Genomic DNA, 26,288 nt, shown 5'->3' with positions numbered 1-26,288 from the left:
TGGCTCAAGTGCAAGTCCCTGTCCAAGCCCCGTGTGCTAACCGCACTAAAGCATGGGAAGTGGGTATATTATGCAGACTCACATGGAGCGTCTACTCCCACACAAGCACATGTAACGACTGAGCACCGAGAGGCGGGCTCCAGGGCCCTTTATAAACTTGGCTCCGCCCACAAGATGGAGGATAATTAACAGGAACGACCCTGGGCCAATAGTAACGAGCAACGACAGAAGTGACGTCACCCTCGGCCAATCATGCAATGCCACGTCACATGCCGAGGACCATGTGATCCCCGCATCATCTGTGACATCACACACAGCCAATCATGTAATGCCACGTCACATGCTGAGGACCATGTGATCCCCGCATCATCTGTGACATCACCCACGGCCAATCATGTAATGCCACCTCGCAGACATGCTCAGAACAGAGCACATACTTAGCCTCAGAAATGACCGTGTCCGTGAGCATGCTCAGTAGCTCAAAATTGGGACTTAGACTCAGGAAGCTAAGAAGTTCCCAAACGACTGGAACGACACAAACAGGAAGAAGGGGAACGTGGAGCAACAGACCCAGGGGCCGTAACAGTTCTGGTGGGCACAGGCTCCGCCAATCCACAAAGCTGGGTTTGACTTTGACCTGCAGTTCCACTGGCTGACTGTGGTGGTGTGTTTCTTCCAGCTGAAGTTACCACCTTTCAACCATGGCCAATGGGAAGGCACCACACCCTTGTTATTCCTCTTCCAGTCTACTGGTCGCCGTCAGATATAGTCTTTGTAGTTTTTTTACTGCTGTGTTTCTCGTTCACACCTTGTTCTTATACTATTGATTCCCGTGTTTTTGACTTCTTCCTGTTTACTGACGACTCTCCTGCCTGCTATTTTTGTACTTTGCTGCCATCTCTAGTTTGACTTTGGCCTGATTTCCTGACTACTCTTTTGCCGATTTTGTCCCTTTTTGTACCTCCTGCTTTTGACTCTGCCTGATGACTACTCTTCTTGGAGTTTAAACCTTCTATAGGCAACAGTCTCCTGGACCCTGTAGTAATTCCAGATTCCTGTACAGGGGTTAAAGGGTTTCGGGGTACTCAGGATCATGTTGAGTTGGTGGCTACCCTGTAGTCTGTCCGTGACAGCCACCCTGAGTCTGTGGTTCCGAGCAGACATCATATTACCATATGGGACAAATTGTTTCATATTGCATTAGTTGAGACAATTAGGGTGGTGTCCATGATCAGCATTCACAGCGTTTTGGACCCAGCATTCTTTATATGTGTCCAAAAGGCTGCGTTATACAGTACAAGCAGAATGGATGAGATTTCTAGAAATCCCATGCCCACTGTGCATGTACTGCCCACAGCGTAAACTGACCTGCAGTGCGGCTTTCCGAGCCGCAAGCATGTCAATTGCTTGCTGCGGAGTCGCAAGCGTTCTTCGCAGGGAGAACAGAACAAAGTAACCACAGCTGCCCAAGCCCGGATCATGGGCACAGGCAGCTGCGGTCTCCTGCGGAGGAGACTCACGGCCCCACAGGTCAGAACCGACTAAATATCTAATTTTTTAAAACATTTTTTACTTGTTCATAATTATGTTTTGGGAAAGGGGGTTGATTTAAACTTTTATGACTTTTATGTATATTTTAAAATATTTTTCTTTACTTTTTTATGTTTTTCTACTTTGTTTCATTTATTAGACCCCTTAATGGACTTGAAACTACAATCTCTTGATAAAAAATAAGTAAAATTAGTGGTCTACAAGGTCTAGCTGGGTTTCATAGGGATAATGCCATAGAATACAGGAAGGCCTACAGATGGCCATCGAGTGCCTTGGAAACCTATCCACACCCCATGATCACATTGTATTTGCAGACATTGGACTCTAAGCTGATGATGGCCAACTTGGAACCCAATAAAATGTTTCTATCACGTGTGATAGCTGCATGCAAGGGGGCTGTAACTGAAGTAAGTTTAGATTGAATCAGTTACTCTTGGGTAATGAGTATGTAATACAGCCGGCACCCGTGCTGTACGGAACAGACAGTTCCCTTATCAGATCCATATAGTGAGTATAGAATAAAATACACTATCAAATGCAGGGATTACTCCACAATGTGTAAATTGGGTTTTAAAAATGCAATTTGTATACAATGCACTAAAGCTTTCTAATGCTGATGAAAAACAGCAGAAAATCTCTAGATTATGAAAAAGTTCTCTATATTTTGAACATTTGGAAGTGCCATAGATACATTGTAATGACTACAATATATTCTTAAACAGTGTGAATTTAATAAAGTTTGGCCAAAATAAGTCCCACGACTTCATCGTCTTATAGGCTTTGGACTTTTCATTTTTTCAGTTTTAAGTGCCACCAGTTCCTGACACCTTAATCAGATTTAAGTGTGAAAAATCCCCCTGTCAGATTTTTACAGCCGGTCAGATTCAATCTGTAACAGTTACGATATTAGATTAGTTGGACTTAATACTAGTGAATGAGAAGCCCAGAACTATTAATATCAACTAGTCACATAACGTTACCTACTAGGCTGTAATATGTATATTGTACAAATCAGCCCGTGTAATTAGACGGGGTTTAACATGTATTGATTTACATAAATGTAGTATCTGTACATGGAATACATGTTGTTCATAAAAGATGCAAAGTCAAGAACTCCTACTGAGAAATAGGAAATATTGGCAAATGTCTCATTTTAAGATTCTCAGGCTTCTAAGCAAATTGACTTCCAAAGCTGGGAGATACATATAGAAGAAGTTATATAGCAAGAATCAACATGGCTTCCTGCTGGTGCAGGTTCATACCACCGAACCTCACTAGTCCAAGACAGAACATCCCTTCTTTCCCGTAGCTACTGTTTCACTTTTTGTAGGAGGAGGCCATTTCCCCCTTCAATTGTTTCTTAAACCTCCTAGGAAAATCTCCAGTTCATATAAATCTGACAACATTCAGCTGTTAATCTCACCAATAACATGCATGGTGGGGAAGAAGATGCCATGTAATCATTTGGCCTGGAAACCAAAAACCTGACGAACTCCCCAGTTTCTCCACATGCAGTTGTCTGGGTCTGTCTGGAACAGCACACTCATGAGATCTTTGGCTTATCTGACAATCTGACAATGTCAACAAAGCAATAAAAGCATACAAATTGTGTTATGTGTTTTTATATAACATAATATACAGTATGTCACAAAAGTTAGCACACCCCTCACATTTTTGTAAATATTTCATTACATCTTTTTAGGGGACAACATTGAACATATGACACTCTGATACAATGTATAGTAGAAAGGGTACAGCTTGCATAACAGTGTAAATTTGGTGTGTGCTCTAAATAACTCAACACACAGCCATTAATGTCTAAATCGTGGCAGCAAAAAGGAGTACACCCCTAAGTGAAAATGGCCAAATTTTGTCCTAAGTGTCAATATTTTGTGTGGCCACCATTATTTTCAAGCACTGCCTTAACTTTCTTGGGCATGGAGTTCACTAAAGCTTCACACGAGCCATTGGAATCCTCTTCCATGATGACATAACAAAGCTCATGGATGTTAGAGACCTTGCACTCCTTCATCTTCCGAGTGAGGATGCCCCTTAGCTACTCAATACGGTTTAGGTCTGGAGACATTCTTGGCTAGTCCAGCACCCTCAGTTTCTTTAGCAAATTACTGGTGGTTTTGGACGTATGAATGAAGTATTATCATGTTGGAATATGAATGAAGCCGATCCTGTTCTGCTTTATTATGTCACAGTACATGTTTGCATTCACGGTTCCCTTAATGAACTCTAGCTCATCACAGCAAGCAGTACTCATGCAGCGTCAAACCATGACACTCCCACCACCATGCTTGACTATAGGCAGGGCACACTTGTCTTTGTACTCCTCAACCGGTTGCCGCCACACACACTTGACATCAAATGAAGCAAATTAAGTTTATATTGGTCTCGTCAGATCACAGGACATGATTCCAGTAATCTATGACCTTTGTCTTTTATCTTTTGCAAACTGTGCACTTTCTTGTCTATTTTGAAATGACAACCTGTTATAAATCAGCACCGCAGTCGCCACAAGCAGCCTGCTGAAGTTCCTGCTATGCCCAGGCGCCGGCCGCCACTTTTAGCCATGCCTTGGGTCATCTAAGGGTGGAGAGGCAGCTAGGGTGCATGTGCATGCTGATTTGCCCCAGCCTGAGCCTAAAGCGGGCTTTACACAAAGCGACATCGCTAGCGATGTCGCTGGTGAAAGCACCCGCCCCCTTCGGTTGTGCGTCACTGGCAAATCACTGCCCGTGGCGCACAACATCACTTACACCCGTCACACGTACTTACCTGCTTAGCGACGTCGCTGTTGCCGGCAAACCTCCTCCTTTCTAAGGGGGCGGTTCATTCTGCGTCACAGCGGCGTTACAAAGCGGCCGCCCAATAGAAGCGGAGGGGCGGAGATGAGCGGGCTGAACATCCACCCACCTCCTTCCTTCCTCATTGTGGGCGGCTGCAGGTACGGTGATCTTCCTCGTTCCTGTGATGTCACACATAGCAATGTGTGCTGCTGCAGGAACGACGATCAACCTGCGTCCTGCAACAGCAACGATAATCGGGATTACAACAACTGGACAACGATCAATGATATGGTGAGTATTTTTAATCGTTAATGGTCGCTAACGAGGCCGGATGTGCGTCACGAATTCCGTGACCCCAAATGACATCTCGTTAGCGATGTCGTTGCGTGTAAAGCTCGCATAAGTCCAGTGTTTTTCGCCTAGTGAGCATGCTCAGCCTGTTAATTCCATTCCTGAGGCAAAGTCCTCAGTTCAGGCTATTGAGCATGCTCACACACTTAGTGCGAAAAGCCTCTTTGCCCAGTTGCTTGGACTTTGTGCTGTGTCCAAGTCCTGTGTTGTGCCTACTGAGCAAGCTCAGCCTGATAGTGTTATTCCTGAGGTTAAGTCTGTTGTTCAGGTTACTGAGCGTGCTCAGGCACTTAGTGCATTATCTAAGGCATGGGTCCCCAATTCCAGTCCTCAAGGGCCGCCAACAGTGCATATTTTCAGGATTTCCTTAGTATTGCACATGTGATAATTTAATCACCTGCACAGTTGATGATTCCAACACCCATGTAATGCTAAGGAAATCCTGAAAACATGCACTGTTGGCGGCCCTCGAGGACTGGAGTTGGGGAACCCTGATCTAAGGCTAAGTCTGGTGAGGACTTCATTGGGCATGTCCGTGAGGTGGCAGGATCTGATAGGCCGGTCAGCGGCAGGTGTCGTGATGATGTGGGGACTCCGGACTGGCTCACGGAGGCCCGCCCCTATGACCTGGCACCCCATCATTGGTCATCAGACGATGACTGATAGGGTGTTTGGGGCAGCACCGCACTTGTGTCATCAGTGACGTGGCGGTTCCGGATAGGCCGCTGGGGACATCACTGATGATGTAGCACTCTGCTATTGGCCCCTGGAGACACCATTGTATTTCGACCTGGGTTTGGGGCACAGATCCTAGTTGTTAAAAGGGCCTGGAGAGCACACCATGGTGCACAGTTTTCATTATATGCATAGCTCTGTAGCCACAGCAGAGCTTGTGAGCCACATTGCGGCTAGAGCCTTAGTACTGGAAGCGGTAGGTAGGGTTAGGCGTCCGATGTCCATCGTGCCAAGATCCGCGGTGAGGCACGGTAGGATCAGTTTTTCCGCTTTCCCTCCTATCATTCCAGTTCGGCTGTAGCAGCCCAGGGGTGTTAACTGGGCTGCATCTGCTGCGCCGACTGTTCAGGAATCCCACCTACATGCACGGACAGTCATTACCAGGACCCTCTGTGCTGCTAACAGTCCTGGTCTCGATGTGTGTGGGCCCTGTGGAGTTAACAGGGTTCACAGTTTTCCTGATCCAAGTGACTTTTAACTTGGGTCAGGCTTTATTTCGGAGACACCTAGCTCTGTATTATCCGCCTGACCTTCGGGTTCCCAGCAGCAGTTTACCAGTACTGCATGGTGGACCCCGATTGGCGATTGGGAGATTTACTACCTTTTCCTAATCCGCCATTCCCCCCCGTAACACAGCCTTTGGCTATGACGCTGAGCACATGCACTCAACTTCTTTGGTTGACCATGGCAAGGCCTTTTCTGAGTGGAACCTGTCTTGTATAGTCTTGGCCACCATGCTGCAGCTGTTTCAGGGTGGTGGCAATCTTCTGAAATCCTAGGGCATCATTATGTAGAAAAACAATTACTTTTTTATCAAATCCTCGGAGAAATCTTTATCATGAGTTGCCCTGTATAACTTACAGTGACCAGTATGAGGGAGTGTGTGAGAGATAACACCAAATTTACCACACCTGAAACCTTGTATTACTAATGAGTGACTTGACACTGGGAGGTAAAATGGCTAATGGGGCACAATTTGGCCATTTTCATGTAGGGGTGTGCTCACTTTTCTTGCCAGCGGTTTAGACATTAATGGCTGTGTGTAGAGTTATTTAGCGGGCACACCAAATTTACACTGTTCTACATGCTGTACACTAACTACTTTATATTGTATCAGAGTGTCCCATGAAAAGATACAGTGGGTACGGAAAGTATTCAGACCCCTTTAAATTTTTCACACTGTTTCATTGCAGCCATTTGGTAAATTCAAAAAAGTTCATTTGTTTTCTCATTAATGTACATCTGCACCCCATCTTGACAATTTTTCCAAATTTTTAAACAAGAAAAACAGAAATATCACAGCCATGAGTCTTCTTGGGAATGATGCAACAAGATTTTCACACCTGGTTTTAGGGATCCTCTGCCATTCTTCCTTGCAGATCTTCTCCAGTTCCGTCAGGCTGGATGGTGAATGTTGGTGGACAGCCATTTTCAGGTCTCTCCAGAGATGCTCAATTGGGTGAAGGTCAGGGCTCTGGTTGGGCCAGTCAAGAATGGTCAAAGAGTTGTTCTGAAGTCCCTCCTTTTTTATTTAACTGTGTGCTTAGGGTCATTGACTTGTTGGAAGGTGAACCTTCGGCCAAGGCTGAGGTCAAGAGCACTCTGGAAGAGGTTTTCTTCCAGGATATGTCTGTACTTGGCTGCATTCATCTTTTCTTCAATTGCAACCAGTCATTCTGTCCCTGAAACTGAAAAACACCCACATTCATTATGCTGCCACCACCATGTTTCACTGTTGGGATTGTATTAGGCAGGTGATGAACAGTGCCCTTTTTTCTTCACACATACTACTTAGAATTATCATAAAAAAAGTTCTATCTTCGCCTCATCAGACCAGAGAATCTTATTTCTCATAGTCTGAGAGTCCTTCATGTGGTTTTTTGCAAACTCTATGCGGGCTTTCATATGTCTTGCACTGAATAGAGGCTTCTGTTGGGCCCCTCTTCCATAAAAGCCTGAATGGTGGAGGGCTGCAGTGATAATTGACTTCGTGGAACTTTCTCCTATCTCCCTACTGCATCTCTGGAGCCCAGCCACAGTGATCTTGGGGTTCTTCTTTACCTCTCTCACCAAAGCTCTTCTCCCACGATTGCTCAGTTTGGCTGGACGGCAAGGTCTAGGAAGAGTTCTGGCGGTCCCAAACTTCAACCATTTAAGGATTATGGAGGCCACTGTGTTCTTAGGAACCTTGAGTACGGCAGAAATTCTTTTGTAACCTTGACCAGATCTGTGCCTTGCTACAATTCTGTCTCTGAGCTCCTTGTGTAGTTCCTTTGACCTCATGATTCTCATTTGATCCGACATGCACTGTGAGCTCTGAGGTCTTATACAAACAGATGTGTGCCTTTCCAAATCAAGTCCTATCAGTTTAATTAAACACAGCTGGACTCCAATGAAAGAGTAGCACCATTTCAAGGAACATCCCAAGGAAATTGACAGCATGTGACTAAAATATGAGTGTCTGAGCAAAGTGTCTGAATACTTATGACCATGTGATATTTCAGTTTTACTTGATTAAAAATTGTGCAAACATTTCCACATTTCTGGGGGTTTTTTCTCTGGGGGGTTTTTCTATCAAGATGGGGTGCAGAGTGTACATTAATGAGAAAAAAAAACGTTTTTGAATTTACCAAATGGCTGCAATGAAACAAAGAGTGAAAAATTTAAAGAGGTCTGAATACTTTCTGTACCCACTGTATACACCGTATTAAAATATTTACAAAAATGTGAGGGCTGTACTAACACTAAACCACCATAATACATAAAACATTTGTGGTTTGAGACTAATTGGCATGTGACCGCAAGTATGCAAATCAATCACAGCACAGAGAATAAAGGGGATGTGTGACAGTGTGCACATGGATTCAGCAGTCTTCAAAATAGCAAAATACCTCAAAACACCCCTCAATGGAGTAGTAGAAAATAGCAACAGGGGCAGAACAGGAAAAATAATAGATCTAAAATATAACTTTTAATAAGTGTACATTTAAGAAGTGAATAACTCATTGCATAAAACCGTGAATTAAAAATGAACCAGTGGGCCTCAAAGCTCAAAGTGGCCCCATCTAGTACATTAGGCACATCAAAACAGAGCATATTTTACTTGGCGTCCGTCTATGCTGGACATCTTTGTCCGTTTGGGGCATTTTTTCTGGATGGTCAGTCTTGGTTACTGACGGGATGCAGGACATCCTATATGAAGACTCCCCTGATGAATTATTTATGAAACGCGTTGGGAGGATGTGAAGTCGTTTGAATATTGAGCCATTTGTTGGTATTTATTAAGTCCATATATTGGTCACCACATTGGAACTCTAGACCTGTCTTATGCAGATATGCCCATTGAGTCACGGTAAGACCATTCCTTTTCTTTTCTAAGCAGGATCCATCACTAAACTGTCTAAGGGTGGTATCCTGGATTCTGAAAGGGTCTGGTGTATTATTATTACAGAGTCCCATCATCTGGAACCCATACATCACTACTGAAGGTGTTCTTCCCATCTTTGTGTTGTGGGGTATTTTTAACCACTTGGTTTAACCTCAGTGTGTTTATCATGGTATGCTCTGTTTTGATGTGCCTAATGTACTAGATGGGGCCACTTTGAGCTTTGAGGCCCACTGGTTCATTTTTAATTCACGTTTTTATGCAGTGAGTTATTCACTTCTTAAATGTACACTTATTAAAAGTTATATTTTAGGTCTATTATTTTTCCTGTTCTGCCCCTGTTGCTATTTTCAGCAGTCTTCAGACACATAGAGTGAATGGAGACTTTTAATTTCAGTCCAAGCAACTCCTTTAATAGCAATTAGAATTTTCTAGAGAAATGAAGGTTAACATTCCCTACACATTATAATAACAGCATTTAGAGGCTAGAATTGTTTTTTGTTGGACCACTCAGTTACTGGTTTATGAAATCAATTCAAGATGTATACTCATTCGGCAAAGCATAAATATTCTTTCAAGGAATGGTTACTGACTTCCCCTGTGTTGACATTCCACTACATACAATATCTCATTCTGCAGTCAAGTTCCTAGAGAGATATCCAACATTGTCTATGGAGCCAAGATTCTGCACCTCTCTATTGACATGTCTGACTATATTAAACTGTGAGTAGTTATGTGTCAGGAGAGTACATTTTTAAATTTGTGGAGAAAAATCTGAGTATTACTGTCAATGGATAATAGCTACTGAATGTCGACTGGGATTATAAAAAGAGGAGAAAGTTTGTCATTCCCTTATTTGTATGTTAGACTTTAAGGGGTACTTTCCACGGGTCAAATCGAAAGTGACGCACATCCGGCGCCGGTAACGACATCACAACGTGTAAAGCCTAGATGTGCTGATAAACGATTGCAAAAGCGTCGTAAATCGGTGATCTGTGTAGCGTAGGTCATTTCCATAATGTCGCACCAATAGGAGATAGGCGTTCGGCGTCACAGTGACGTCACTAATCGGCCGGCCAATAGAAGCAGAGGGGCGGAGATGGGCGGGACATAACATCCCGCCCACCTTCTCTCTTCCGCATTGCCGTCGGGACGCTGGTAAAGTGATGTTTGTCGCTCCTGCGATGTGTGGAGCTGCAGGAACGACAAACAACATCATACTTGCGGTCGACCCAACATTATGAAAATGAACGATGCTACACAGATCACTGATTTTCGTCGCTTTTGCGATCGTTTATCGTTGCACCTAGGATTTACACGTTGCGACAATACTACTAGGGTGATCAAGACATCTTGAGGGATCTTGCTCCATTCCATTTGCAAATCTGCAAACCATTCATCTTTATTGCTATGGGTACAGGCCCCAAATCGCCGCCCTAACTCATCCCAACGGTGCTCTATATGGTGTTAATCAGGTGATTAGTTTGGCCACTGCAACAGGCAAACATTTTTTTTGCTAGCCATTTTTTTACTAAATAGGATGTGTGCTTAAGATCATTGTCTTGCTGGATTTTGCAGCCCCTGCCTACTTTGGGTTCAGCATGTGGCAGCATTACATTATCCAGTATAACATTGTACATGATAGCATTCATATTTCCATCAGTTCTATATTGAGGGCCAATGGCAGATGCAGAAAAGCAGCCCCAAACCATGACATTGCCACCACCATGTTTCACTGAAGCTGTTTGGTACTTTACCTCATTACATTTTCCTATTGGGCGTATATATAGTGCTTGCCATCACTACCAAAGTGAATGAACTTGGATTCACCTAACCACAACACCTTAGATCAATCTGTCTCTTTCCATTGGCCATGTTATTTGGCAAACTCAAGTTGGTCCTTCCGGTTCTTTGCAGAGATGAATGGCTTCTTAACTGGAACTCGTGCATTTAAGCCTACTGTTCTTAGCTGTCACACCACAGTTTGGTGACTCACTTTGACCCCATATTCTTCATTCATTTTGTGTGAAATCTGTACGACAGTTTTATGGACATCAGGTACAGACTTCTTCTTAATAATGTAATCAACTTTAGAAGAAGTTTTCAATGGTTGTCCACTTCTAGGTTTATTAGCTGTTCCATAACCTTCTTTTTCTTTCTTTCTTTATTTTTTTATTACATGTGTACTCTGAGAACAGTTGAATTCCATGGCTACCTTTCTTTGGCTTTTGCCTGACTTCACTCTCAGAATAATAAGCTTCCTAACATCTTGTGATAAATTTGACTTTGTCTTTGCCAAATTTAAGCCAAAAAAACACATAAAAAAAATTATGCCAAATTAGACTTCTCATGGCAAAATATGCAAAACATTTGGCCGAACAAATATAGAAAGGTAACACATAAAGGCATAAAACAATGTCAAACACAATTTTCATCCTTAGGCCTAGGACACAAGGTGAGAAAAATGGTGCGAGTGGAATGCGATTAAAAAAATCGCATTCCACTCAGACTAATATTACTCTATGGGGCCTCTCCCATGAGCGATTATTTTCTCAGCCTTTATCGGACCGTGAAAACAGTCGCAGCATGCTGCAGGTGGAATGCGATCCTGTTCCACTCACACCCATGCATCTCTATGGGGCGAGAGAAACATCGCACTGTACTCGCGTTACACCGGTGTAATGCGAGTGTAGTGCGAGAATCGCAATAGCCAGCACCGGAGAAGATAGGGAGATAAATCCCTCCCTCTCCTCCGTAGCACTAGCCCTCCCATCCGCAGTGCCGGCCCTCCCCTTACAGCTGTGGTCTGATCACATGATCGGACCACAGTCGCATGACACTCGGCTCCCGCTGTGCTGCGAGCGAGAGCCGAGTATCATGCGAGGACTCGCAGTAATCCCCGTGTGGCCTCGACCTTTTAGCTGACAACCATTTGCTTCCAGTTTACTAAAATTACCAGGCCAATGGCATCACAACAACCAGACAGAGGTAATCACACTTTAAAAAAAAATGCAAAACTTTTGGTTGCCACCATAGTTGTGGGGGGAAACGAGAGGAGGGAGCAGTGAAAGGGGAAAAAGGTGGAAAATTAATATGGAGCTGGAGATAGGATGATACTGTGAAATTAAATGCGAAAAAGTGGAGGGTGTTCTTGACACGAGATCAGGGAAAAGTGCAAACCTTTGTATGCAATTATACGATGTATGTAAAGCGCTGTGGAATTAATAGCGGTATATAAAAGAATACAATTATTATTATTATTATTATTATTATTATTATTATTATTATTATACTGCCTATAAAGGAAGGGGGAACAAAGTTTTAGTGTGCGTTTTGTGGGGAAGCTTTGGCTATCTCCATAACAGTAATGATGGGGAGGGGACCTGGATGTGGCTCTCGATCATCTCTCAGAGTTGAATGTGGCTCATAAGGTGAAAAAGGCTGGGAACTGCTCCCATAAATTATACCATCAGACTAAATACTTGAGAATGCTAAATCAAGAGTTTGACGAAAAAAATAAAGAAAAACTCTAATTAATACACACTTTGAGCCATAATGAGGGGCTGTGCTGGCGTCAGATGCTTCTGATTCTCAGAGTTCCATGAGTCTTTATGAATCTGGAGCATCTGCCAAGTGGTGTCCACCTCCATTCTCTACACCAAAATTCTCACTCCAGTCAAGTACAATTTAAAGGGAACCTGTCACCAGATTTGGCGACTATAAGCTGCGGCCACCACCAGTAAGCCCTTACATACAGTATTCTAGAATCCTGTATATAAGAGCCCCGGCCGTGCAGTAGAACATAAAAAAAACACTTTTATAATAATCACTTAGGAGGTCCGATGGGTGTCGCTGGTCTTCGGTCCAGCGCCTCCTCTCTGCAGCGGTCGCAGTCCTCCTTCCATCCAGCCCTGTGTGAATGACTTTTTCTATGTCAAGCACAGAGGCCAGCATTGCGATCTTGAGCAAGTGCACTTTGATCTGCCCTGCTGAGGGCAGATCAAAGTACTGTAATGCACATACACGAGGAAATGTTAAAGACCGCCTGTGCATGCGCATTACAATACTTTGATCTGCCTGAGCAGGGCAGATCAAAGTGTGCCTGTGTATGACCTCATTGCCGGCCAGTATGGATGACTTATGGATGACTTAGGATGCGTCATGAACACGGGCCTCAGAAGAAGAAGAACGTGGATCACCGTAGAGAGGAGGCGCTGGACTGGAGAGTAGCAACACCAATCGGACCGGACCACCCCCTAGGTGAGTATTATAAAGGTGTTTTTTATGTTCTACAGAGCAGACTGGGCTCTTATTAAAGTACAGTATTCTAGAATTCTGTACATAAGGGGTCACTGTTGGTGGCCGTAGCTTATAGTTGCCAAATCTGGTGACAGGTTCCTTTTAATTTGATGACGTCTGGCGTCATACACACCATCCCAGCTCTGCCCATTTTGTTGGAGCTCCAAGTTGTACCTTAGTTACATAGTTACTTAGGTTGAAAAAAAGACCTAGTTCCATCTAGTTCAACCTTCCTCCACCAATTCTACATTTGGTCACAAAGTCATTTATAACCAACAATGTTGTGTGTACTGAGGAAATCATCCAGCCCTTTTTTAAAAGCTGTTATAGTATCTGCCATTACTACCTCTTGTGGTAGGGCATTCCACAGTCTGACTGCTCTAACTGTAAAGAACCCTTTCCTATTTAGCTGTCGGAATCGCTTTTCTTCCACTCGCAGTGAGTGCCCCCTGGTCCTAAGCATTGTCTTTGCAAGACATAAGTCATGTGCCAGTCCTTTATATTGACCACACATGTATTTATACATATAAATGAGATCTCCTCTGAGACGTCTTTTTTCTAAGCTAAACATATCTAACTTTTTCAACCTGTCATCATATGGGAGGCCTTCCATTCCTTGTAATAGTCTAGTTGTCTGCCTTTGAACTGACTCTAACTTCTGAATGTCCTTTTAAAATGCGGAGCCCAAAACTGGATTCCATATTCCAGATGTTGCCTTACAAGTTATTTATAGAGGGGTAACAATACGTTGGGATCACGGGATCTAATCTCTCTTTTTATACACCCTAAAATCTTGTTTGCTTTAGCAGCTGCTGCTTGACATTGAGTGCTGCTGCTCAGCTTATTTGTAATAAGAAACTCCAAGTCCTTCTCCTGTTCTGTAGTCCCGAGTTTACTTCCATTTAATGTATACGCAGTTATAGGATTACTCCGTCCTAGCTGCATTACCCTACATTTAGCAACATTAAATCTCATTTGCCAAGTATCTGCCCATTCTGACATCTTATCCAGATCTTTTTGTAATATTGTACTATCAAGGTCAGTTTTTAATATCCTACATAGTTTGGTGTCATCAGCAAACACTGACACTTTACTATCAATCCCATCCACAAGGTCATTAATAAAGAGATTAAACGGAATCGGTCCTAGCACAGATCCCTGCAGCATCCCACTGCTGACTATAGCCCATTTAGAGAATGTACCATTTATGACTACTCTTAGTTTCCTATCTTTTAGCCAATACCTTACCCAGTTGCATATAGTTTCTCCTAGTCCTTGCTTCTGGAGCTTTAGTATAAGGCTATTATGTGGTACAGTATCAAATGCCTTTGCAAAGTCCAAATAAATCACATTAGCTGCATTACCAATATCCAGGTTTGCACTTACCCCCTCATAGAACCCCAACAGGTTGGTTAGACACGACTTATCTTTCATGAATCCATGCTGTTTGTCAGTTATTATATTATTTTCTGCAATATATTTTTGCATGTCATCCCTTAAAATGCCCTCAAAAACTTTGCATACTACTGATGTCAGGCTTACTGGACGGTAGTTGCCTGGATCTACCCTCTTACCTTTCTTAAATATCGGTACCACATCAGCAATCCTCCAATCCTGAGGCACCAACCCTGTTACAAGCGAGTCTAAAAAGATGAGATACAGCGGTCTGTCGATTACGGAGCTCAATTCCCTCAATATTCGTGGATGAATGCCATCTGGCCCTGGGGATTTGTCAATGTTTAATTTACTCAGACGTAGGCGTACTTCATCTTGTGTTAAATTAATTATATCGGGTGGTGAACTTTGATTACACAAATTATTTGAATTTTCAAAGTGACTTTGTGATTTTTTCAAAGCTTTTTGTGTTATACATAAAAAGTGGAAATGTATTGCAAGTGTTAAATATCTAAAGGTCAACACATTTAGATACATTTATAGAGCTGGTGTTAAGCCTTTTGTGAGATTACGGGGTTTTTTCAGTCCTTTCTCTTTTTTGCTTTCTTCCTTGGAGCAGATTTCTCCAGTGAGGTGGCAGTACTCTAAGTAACTTCTTTCTAACTTAACATAATATACCACCGGATTGTTCTAACTTCTATTACCGTTCCAGTTAGGCCTCAACAAAGTTTGCATAACTCTGTGAAAACAAGTGGTAAAAGGGGATGGATAGAAAGTTTGTATATTTATGTATCTATGGAGACTCTTCAAACAGTCTGTCCTCTGATATATGTTTCTTTATTTGGCGTTAACATCTTTCGAAGCAGCGCCATCCTTCATCTAGCAGGAGCACAATTGGAACTATGTTCTAGGAATGAAAAAGCAAAGTCAGTGGGATATGTGACACCTTGATCCGGAAGGAAGGGGATTCCATATTGCAAGTTGTCCTCTCTTCTTCACAGTTCATGGGTTTTAACTCTTTCAGTACTAAACACCCAATAAATAAATGCTGGATAGAAAGTATCACAAATATATATTGTTTTTATCACACAGTAAAACCATAACAAACCAATAGTATATAAAAGACATGAATATAGGTAAACGGAGCAGGAGAAATATGCAGAGGCACTACAGGTGTATCCGAAAAGTATACAGCAGGCCTGCCTAAAAAACAGAGTATAGTCACAAAATGAAGTGGGACAAGCAATATCATAGTAAGACAAGAGCTCAGTAGCAATGAACACTATTATATAAGCTCCCATGTGCAAAACTAACTGAAAAGCAGAGTAACCGCACAAAAAAGGCACTTCCAACCGACACATATCCACATGTGCTAGTGGGATGTGAATGGTCCACTGGCGTTCCTGGTTTCCTGGTGAGCTGGTTTGGTAAACTCTTTAGCTCCAATTCATCATAGCTGTTTCTCCAGTTTTCTGTAGTAATTTACACTTTCTTTAGTGGATTCTTATTTTTCATAAGATTGATATCATTGCTTAAAGGGAACCTGTCGCTAGAATTTTCGCTATGAAACTAAAAGAACCCCCTTCTGCAGCTCCTGGGCTGCATTCTAGAAAGGTTCATCTTGCTACTGGCCCCCCTTTCAGACCTAAATAAACATTTTATAAAATCTTAACTTTTGGTATGCTAATGAGCTTTCCTGGTCACGGGGGCGGGCTGTATTGTGTCCGTTATTCTCCCTCCTGCTGCTGTTCGCCGTCCCCCAGTGTTGATTGACACATAGATGAGACTGCCACCCACATCTTCCACAGTGCTCCTGAAGTCTCGGGCATGCCCAGTGGCACTATCGTGGGACTGAGCACTGTTCAAATCGCCAGCGCTGGTGATCTTATTGCGCAGGCGTGAGATTATGGGCGGGTACTTGGATGACGCTGGTGATGACATTGTCATTGTCATTGTGCGCAATAAGATCACCGGCGCTCGCAATTTGAAAAGTGCTGTCCAGCGATAGTGCCACTGCGCATGCACGAGATTGTAGGCGACTAATTGGATGACGCTGGTGATGACAATATCATCACCAGCGTCATCCAAGTACCCGCCCATAATCTCGCACTTGCGCAATAAGATCACCGGCGCTGGCGATTTGAACAGTGCTCAGTCCCGCGATAGTGCCACTGGGCATGCGGGAGACTTCAGGAGCACTGCGGAACATGAGGGCGGTGGCCTCATCTATGTGTCAATCAACACTGGGGGGATGGTGAACAGCGGCAGGAGGGGTAATAACAGACACAATACAGCCTGCCCCCGTGGCCAGGAAAGCTCATTAGCATACCAAAAGGTAAGATTTCATAAAGTGTTTATTTAGGTCTGAAAGGGGGCCTAGTAGCAAGATGAACCTTTCTAGAATGCAGCCCAGGAGCTGCAGAAGGGGATTCTTTTAGTTTCATAGCAAAAATTCTAGTGACAGGTTCCCTTTACGTTGTCTTTCATTTTTAAAGGGAACCAATCATCAGGATTTTCATATATAACCTAAATCCAGCTGATTCTCTACATAACTATAGTGGTCATCTTGGAGGTATATGTATTGAAACCCAAGAAAGTAAAGTTTGTAAAATCGCCAGCTTCTTGAGTGACAGCAGCTGAGGAGCAGATAATATCTGGGGGCGGTTATTCATAGTTATCCCCTCCCCCTGTTAGATTTAGCATATGTATTATACAAATCATTCCCTTGCAGGAGCTGTGTGAGGTCATACCCATGTGATCAGAAGGGGCGGGGCCTCAGCCAACAGAAAAATGTTGCTTCGTGGTATCAGCTTTGTTGGCTTTGAGGCCCTGCCCCTTCTGGTCACATGGGTATGACCTCACAAAGGTCCTGCAAGGGAAAAAGTGAATCGTTTGTATAATACTTATGCTAATTCTAACATAGGAAGGGGATAAGTATGAATAAATACCCCACCAGATATTATCTGATCCTCAGCTGCTGTCACTCAAGAAGCTTCCAATTTTATAAACTTTACTTTCTTGGGTTTCAAAACCTAAACATTCAAGCTGACCACTACAGGTATGTATAGACTCAGCCTGATAGGGCCAGTATAGCACTGACTTTAGATTATATACTAAAATTCTGGTGATTGGTTCCCTTTAAAGGGTATTCTCAAGTTATTAATTGCTTTAGTTAATTAGACAGCATGAAAATAAGCAAGCTTGCAACTGACTTACTTTTTCTATCTACTTTCATTCTTTTGCAATGAGAGCTTTTATCTTACATATTGTACACCTGGTTTCCATAGAGGTCGACCTCTGGAGCCTTCCCAGATAATGACAGAGAATGGACAGTAGTTACATTCAAGGAGAGGTGTGAATTCCTGATTTCTATACGTCAGCTATAGTGCCTTAAAAAAGTAGTCATATCCCGTTAGCGTTTCCACATTATTTCATGTTACACCCACAAACTTAAATGTATTTTATTGGGATTTTATGTGATATACTAACCCTAAAGAGCAAGTATTTATGATATGTAAAGGAAATTATGCATGATTTTCTAAATATTTTAAAAATATAAATCTGAAAAATGTGACATGCATTTGGGGTAGGTCTCTACAGCTTTGCATATCTAGAAGCTGAAATTGTTGCCCATTCTTCTTTGCTAAATAGCTCTAGCTTAGTGAGATTGGATTGCGAGCATCTGTGAACAGCAGTTTTCAAGTCTTGAAACAGATTTTCAATGGAATTTAGGTCTGGACTTTGACTGGGCCATTCATATATGTTATTATGCTTTGATATAAACCAATCCATTGTGACTCTGGCAGTATGTATAGGGTCATTGTTCTTCTGGAAGGTAGATCTAAGCCCCAGATTCAAGCCTTTAGCAACCCTGAGGTCTAATTATATACAGTATTTATACCCCATGAACTTTTCCACATTTTTTCACATTACACCCACAAATTTAAATTTATTTAATTAGAATTTTATGTGATATATCAGTACAAAGTAGTATCTTTTTGTGAGATGTAAAAGAAATTATACATGGTTTTCAAAATATTTTAAAATACAAATCTAAAATCTGGTAAGAAGAAAGCCATTTTCAAAAGCAAGCCATAAGAAATTCCATTTGCATGTTACAAAAAGCCATGTAGGGGACACACCTAACATGTGGAAGAAGGTGCTCTGGTCAGATTAGAATAAAAGCAGACATTTTTGGGTTAAACGCAAAATGCTATATGTGGTGGAAAACTACTACTGCACATCACCTTGAAAACACCATGCCCACCATCACACATGGTGGTGGCAGCACCACAGCTTCATGCTGTGGGGAAACATTTCTTCCAAAGGGACAGGGATGCTGGTCAAAGTTGATTGGGACATGTATGGAGCTAAATACAGGGCAATCCTGGAGGAAAACCTGCGAAAGACTGGAGACTAGGATAAAGGCTCTCTTTCCAGCATGGCAGGGATCCTAAGCATACTACCAGAGCCACAATGGAATTGTTTCGATCAAATCATATTCCTGTGTTTGAATTCACCCAGTCACAGCCCAGACTTAAATCTCATTGAGAACCTGTGACAAGACTTGGAAATTGCTGTTCTCAGACCCTCTCCATCCAATCTCACTGAGCTAGGGCTAGTTTGCAAAGAAGACTGGACAAAAGTATCAGTCTCTGGATGTGAAAAGTTGGTAGAGACTTACCCCAAAAGACTTGCAACTGCAATTGCAGTGAAGGGTGGGACTACAAAGTGGGGGGGGGGGCTGGATAGAAACAAACGTCACAATTTTCAGATTTATATTTGTACAACACTTGTTACTTAGTGTTGATAAAACACATACAATTTAAAAATTAAGACTTTTTTTGGGTGTAAAATAAAAAATATTAAAAAGTTCATGTTGTAGGCATACTTTTAACTGTATCTGCTCCCCCCTCAGTTCCTGACAAGCTGCTGTTCTCCGAATCATGGCTCTATTATACCATCACAAAATAAAAGGCTTGATATAGTGTTATTGCGTATATAATTAAACAAGTCATGAGATGATATAGTTTCTTAACTTACAGTATATACTTAGTATTTTGGGGGCATTATGACATTTTCTTTTAACATATGAGACATATCAACCTCATCATATAAGTATATAACTTATGTTTTCTATTTTAGGTTGATGAAATTTACCACGATGAATCACTCGGGGTCCATATTAACATAGTGCTGGTTCGGATGATCATGGTAGGATACAGGCAGGTAAGAAATCAGGACTATGCTGTTTCCATCTAGATATGCAGTACATATGTAATATGTCTTGGGTTATGGAAAAATGGAAATTATTTTATTGTAACAATCAGAGAAATGTATGAAATATTTTTCATTCACATGTTTCATTTCTTAACTACTGTAGTTGGAGTCACGCGCCATACATTAGTAGTGCTGGAATCATGTCCTTATCCCCTTCACACCCAGCCAATTTTCCAATTTTCGTTTTTTTGGGGTTTTTTCCTTTCCTTTTTCCGAGAGCTGTGACTTTTTTATTTTACTGGTAATCTTGCCATATGAGGGCTTGTTTTTGGGGGACGAGTTGTACGTTTAAATGAAACTATAAGTTTTACCATATAGTGTACTGGAAAACTGCAAAAAAATTCCAAGTGCGGAAAAATAGCAAAAAAAAGTGCGACTGCATGATTGTTTTGGGGATATTTTATTCACCGTGTTCACTATATGGAAAAACTGATTTGTTGATGTGATGCCTCAAGTCGGTACGAGTTTGTAGATACCAAACAAGTATTGGTTTACTTTTATCTAAGGGGTTAAAAAATATCAGAAGTTTGTCCCAAAAAAGTGGCACACTTTTTACGGCGACCAAAAAAAGTAATTTTGCAGTTTATAATTTTTTTTCCGATACGCCGTTTACCGATCAGATTAATTGATGTTATATTTTGACAGATCGGGCATTTCTGAACACAGGGATACAAAATGTGTGTATTTTTTTTATTTTTTAATCCTATAGTTTTCAATGAAGCGAATGAGGGGGTGTTTTGAACTTTTATTTTTTTTATTTTTTTTAATTTTTATTAACTTTTTTTTCATTTCTGGTGATCATAGCTACACAGCTGTGATCACCAGAAATACTCACCTCTTGTTACTGGCAGCAGTTGGCCAGGTGAAAGAAGAAGTGAATCATGATAGCTACAGCAGTCATCACATGACCCTAACTGCCATGGCAACCATCGACTCACAGTGATCATGTCACGGCGACGCCGATGGGGCCGGGTAAGTGAAGATTTACTGCGGCAGGGAGTTAAATTGTGATTAGCTGCCTCATGCTAAGTTGTCTGACCACACACCCTCCTCTGATAAGCAGCAAATTTTCTATAGACAATGTATACAGAAAGCTTTTGTTGGGCAGGGTTAGCTTTTTGATTTCTGCTACATGCTACACCTATAGGGCCATTTACACGCTGCGACATCGCTATCAATATATCGTTGGGGTCACGTCATTAGTGACGCACATCCGGCGCCGTTAGCGACATCACAGCGTGTGACACCAAGGAGCGATGTTCAACAATTGCAAAAACGTCAAAAATCGTGGATCGTTGACACGTCGCTCCTTTACCAAATATCATTGGTGGGGCTTGTCGCTGGTTGTTCCTCGTTTCTCGGGCATCACACATCGTTATGTGTGACACCGCAGGAGCGACGAACATCTCCTTACCTGCGTCAACCGGCAATGAGGAAGGAAGGAGGTGGGCGGCATGTTACGTCCTGCTCATCTCTGCCCCTCCTCTGCTATTGGACGGCTGCCATGTGACGTCGCTGTGACGCCGCATGAACCGCCCCCTTAGAAAGGAGGCGGTTTGCCGGCCAGAGCGTCGTCGCAGGAAAGATAAGTCCGTGTGACGGGTGAAAGCGATGTTGTGCGCCACGAGCAGCGATTTGCCCGTCACGCACAACCGACAGGGGTGGGTACGCTTGCTAGCGATATCGATAACGATATCGCAGCGTGTAAAGTGCCCTTAAGACCTTTGTGTTACAACGGCTGCACCCAGTAAACTAAGTGATGCATCGCTGTAATCAGGCTCTCTTCTTCTTCTAGATTATGATGCTCATAGATAAGGTAGCAAAAACCTGGTGACAGACTTCCTTTAAAAAATAGTGCTGTAAATATACAGCATAGTAATGATACAAACACATAAGTTGACCCCATGCCATCACACAAAGGAGATGGCTGTGGATAACAGCTGGTCTTCCCTAGCACTGGTCAACCTTGGCAATGACTAGTGACTGCAAAAGTAAAGCTATGTGCGCACGTTGCGTTTTTTCCCGCGTTTCCGCAGCGTTTTTAGCTGCAGCGTTTTTGTTTTCCAGCAAAGTCTATGGGAAAAGATGAAATCCTGTCTGCACTTTGCTTTTTTTCTGCAGCGTTTAATTTGCATATTTTGGGTCAAAAACCATGCTGAAAAAGAAGCAGCATGTCAGTTGTTTTTGCCATTTCTGCAGCGTTTCCTTAACATTGGAATCAATGAGAAATGGCAAAATGCAACCAAAATCAACTTTCCTGCGTTTTTCATGCTTTTTACCTGCTTTTCCACTGCGTTTTTGGTTTCAAAAATGCATGCTTTTCTGGCATAAAATTAAAGGGTTATAATGTTCCTTTACACACACACAATAACTGAAAATTTAAATGCTAAAAAATAATAAACTTTTCCTATTTTTCTGTTAAAATGTGCATAACCGCTATTATTTCATTAAAATTGATAATTTTCCATATAGTTTTATTAAAAGTTAATTTTATCCTTTTTTTTCTCTTTTTTCATTCTTTTTGACTATTCCAACTTTATTTCTCAGTGTCTTGATCTACAAAACGCATCTGCAGAAACGCAGGTGGAAACGCAGGTAAAAAGCGCTGAAAACGCACTAAAAACGCACTAAAAACGCGGTAAATACGCATGCATTTTTAGCGCTAAAAAGTGGTCAAAAGCCATTTGGTCAAAAACCAAGGGAAGGAAAACGTGCAGAATAAACTGCAGGTACTCCGACGCAACGTGCGCACATAGCCTAAAGGGATTAAAAGAAAAGAAGGGAGTTCACAGGGCTGAAAGTTGAAGAAAGGCCCCATGGCTGCAATATGTATAATATTAATTAAAAAAAAAATTCCTACGAATGTTAGAAGAAATAAAAAGTTATCTAAACTAAATAAAGTTGTAAAAAAAGACCATAAAAATATTATGTTATTGCATTATTAACAATCCTTAATAAACTAAAAGAAAAACTATGGCAGAATGGCTCTGTTATTCCCATTACCCAATCATCCTTTCCCATATAAACAAATTCAAAAATAAATGCTAACATTTACCTGTGTAAATAAAAAACAAAAAGTTATTCTGTAAGAGCTAAAGCTGCTTTCACACATCCGGTTTTTGCTGTGCAGCACAATCCGGCTCTTTGCAGAAAAAACGCAACCGGTTTTTTTTTGCCGCCGGTTGCGTTTTTTCCGCATAGACTTTCATTAGTGCCGGATTGTGCCGCATGGCCTTGCGTTCACTCCGGTTTTTGCTGGATGCAGCATATTTAGCCCATGCGGCGGCCGGATGGATCGTTGCCTGGCATGTTTTTTTGTCCGGCAAAAAAAACAAAAAAAAACGCATCGCGCCACATCCGGCCGATGCAGCGCTTTTTCCAATGCATGTCTATGGATGCCGGATGCGGCGCGATGCAGCAAAAGCCGCATCTGGCCGCCGCATGCGGTTTTTTGCACTGCGCATGCTCAGTAGCGTGCCGCAACCGGCAAAAACTGGACGGGCCGCATGTAAAAACGTATGCAAAGGATGCGGTTTTTAAGCCGCATCCGTTGCATAGGTGTTAGAGCCGGATTTAGCCGCACTGCTAAAACAGGATGTGTGAAAGCAGCCTAAGGGATGCAAAATGAAAATATTCCCTTGGTGGGATACATAGTCTTGAGAAAAAGAATATGCACACCACAATTTCAATAGTATGATTTAATGTATAAGAGCATAATAAACTAATATTTGGTCATTAGAAGGTCTTAAAAATAGGTAAATGCAACCTCAGACCAAAACACAATGTGATAAATTCTCCGGTGGCTCCCCCCACGCGCTGCTCTAGACTGACATGTCTCTCCCTGTACACGCAGGCAGGGAAAGATCTGCCAGTCCAGGGGAGTGGGTGGGAAGATGCCGCAGGGGACCTACCTGTCCGATTAGTCTGCCATGCGGCTCGGTCCTCTGTCGACTATTAAAGTATGTTTTTCTCTGAAACGCCGCAGTTTTGATGCATTCTCACATTAATTTACAATACTCCAGTTTCCCTCCCAACGCATTTCATGTTCAATAGTCACGAGTTATCTGTTGAGTTTAATCGTTGGGGGCTCAGATAAGAGGAACCTGTAGTGACAGGTGTCTCTAAACAGTATGCAGAGTGTTGTCACAAGGAGGTTTACAAACATCGCCAACTTTCATGGTGGCGTCCTGATCTGTGGAGACTACAGATTCTGCCACTCTGCCTGCTAACTCCTCTGATGTCTGGGATCAGTGAAGGCAGACTCAGGCATCAACCCACATACTTGTAGTTCATAGGCAGGCTAGCAAGAATTAATCTCTGGTAGGCTGTTTGTTAGTCTCCTTTGATCACATGCTGTGGGGGAGCCTTTCCCATTTGCTCTCCTCCTATATTATCTGGCTGGACACTTCATTTAATGCCAGCTATAGCTTCTCTATACTGGTCTGGTGAGGTGTTGTGATCCAGACTTATTGTTGGCTCTAGTTCTTTATTGCTGTGAGCGGTTGTGGTGATAACCCTTGTTGTCCTTTTGTTGCTGCCTTACTTCTCTTGCTTTTCTCCTTAGTCTTTTCATTTTTGTTCCTGTGAGTTTGCATTCTGTATGAGATTTGTTTTTTTACTGTCTGTCTTCATCTGTATTGCCATCACACTCCTGCCCCTTCCTTCGCTGGGAATAGTTTAGAACAGTTTTTAACTCCTGAGGTTAGTGATAGCCTAGGGTGTCTGAGCGTAAAGGACAGTATAGGAGCTTGTCATTCACTATCCTACAGTCACATTGTTACACTGCTGCAGAGTGAAGTAAGTTCAGTCCAGTGCTCAATCCGGTGAGTCTATGTTCCGACTTTATAATATAATCATGTTCATACATAGCAGAACACGATCATATATTGAAGTAGTACTGGAATGTGCTGCATGAAGAAGATCATATAATAAAGCAGTAGTGGATTCTGTGTATGAACACAGTCATATAATAAAGTCAGAGAATATAATCACTGTAATGTGTGCTGGACTTTACTGTTTTTTAAAGTGTTAAAGGGAACCTGTCAGGTCCAATATGCACCCAGAACCACGAGCAGTTCTGGGTGCATATTGCTAATCCCTTCCTAATGGTCCCTGTATACAGTAGCATAGATAAACAGATCTTTAGAAAAAGTATTTCTAAAGATCCTATATGATATGCTAATGACCTGACATGCCCTATTCATAGACTACTAATAATGCTGTTTGCATGAATCCTGAAATACTTGCTGATATTTGCCTCTTTCCTTTTTTAGTCAATTAGTCTTATAGAACGAGGAAATCCATCTAGGAGTCTTGAACAAGTGTGTCGCTGGGCCCATTCCCAGCAGCGTTCAGATCCAGATCATGCAGAACACCACGATCATGCTGTTTTTCTCACCAGGCAAGATTTTGGTCCTGCAGGTATGCAAGGTACTGTATATTGTATGATGTCAACCAAGTATGTGTATCGAGCTGGTTGGTTATGAACGCAAAAATTATTTTCTGCCTATAAGAAGTGATCTCATAGTTTGGGACAATACACAAGTATTGTCAGTACTGGTATTCCCAGTTCTGATATTCTGAAAAATATAGCTTACAGAAGTTCCAATTTGCAAGAAATTTTGATAGAACTTCTCGGTTCACTAGGGATCAACCGGCAATTGGCCAACGGTGGTTTGTCTCCCTCTCCCTAATTGAATACATATGCATGTGTACAGGGAACATAGGAAAGACATCTGTCATTGAGACTAATTATCCCACTGATTATAATGTATGCATAACTAGCTTTAGTTTACGGTTTATTGGGTAGATGCAAAAATATTTCTAGCATGAATAATATATGAACGTTACAGGAAAAATATGTAATAATAATAATAATGAGATACCACAGATCACAACATATTCCAGTGAACAAAATATTATTGCTAATACTTCCACAATTTGCGGAGTTAGTTTGCGTAACCTTTAGCCTGCAAACGGTTGTGCTTGTAAAAAAAATATCCCACATTCCAAAAATTGCTTGCTAGGTGAGAGGTCATGACTTTATTTGCACTATTAGGAAAGTTATCACTTTTTTGTAGCTTCTGTATGCCTACTTCTAAATGGTCTATACTTTCAGGGTTAACACCATTAAACACAGACTCCAACCCCCTAGGTTTTCAAAGCAAACACTTCCCAATGTAAGGTACCAATGATGGCACCTCACTCATGACCTTTGCCACTTTTTTCTGGCTCTATAAAACCAGAATTGTCATTGAAAGAAAAGGGGAGGAGGGTGGAAATAGAGGAAAAGTAAATGGGAACCTGTCATGTACAATAACACTATTACCCCGCAGATGTAGGGTTTAGCTTCAAGTTGATAGCGTTGGGAAGGTGCAGGGTGGCTGTACTGAAAGGGCAGCAGTCTGGAAAAAATTAAGTTTATTTCTCCCAGGAGTGGTCGGCTTTCAGTCAATTAGTCGTGCCTGGAGCAGCTACTGTCACCACTCATAGCA

General features: G+C 42.1%; 1 protein-coding gene across 1 annotated transcript in view; it reads left to right on the top strand.

Annotated features, from left to right (window-relative positions):
* The window catches only part of ADAMTS14 (ADAM metallopeptidase with thrombospondin type 1 motif 14), a 305,508-nt gene that overhangs the window by 92,953 nt on the left and 186,267 nt on the right, over nucleotides 1-26,288 (top strand). Inside the window, exons 5-6 of the mRNA XM_075347232.1 lie at nucleotides 19,660-19,743; nucleotides 25,068-25,224. Of these exons, the coding sequence (XP_075203347.1) occupies nucleotides 19,660-19,743; nucleotides 25,068-25,224 (241 nt within the window). The remainder of the gene's footprint in view (nucleotides 1-19,659; nucleotides 19,744-25,067; nucleotides 25,225-26,288) is intronic.

The sequence above is a fragment of the Anomaloglossus baeobatrachus genome, chromosome 5 (genome assembly GCF_048569485.1).
Source record: "Anomaloglossus baeobatrachus isolate aAnoBae1 chromosome 5, aAnoBae1.hap1, whole genome shotgun sequence".
Classification (NCBI taxonomy): domain Eukaryota; kingdom Metazoa; phylum Chordata; class Amphibia; order Anura; family Aromobatidae; genus Anomaloglossus; species Anomaloglossus baeobatrachus.
The sequence above is the reverse complement of the archived record's forward strand: the minus strand, read 5'-3'. Positions and strand labels throughout refer to the sequence as shown.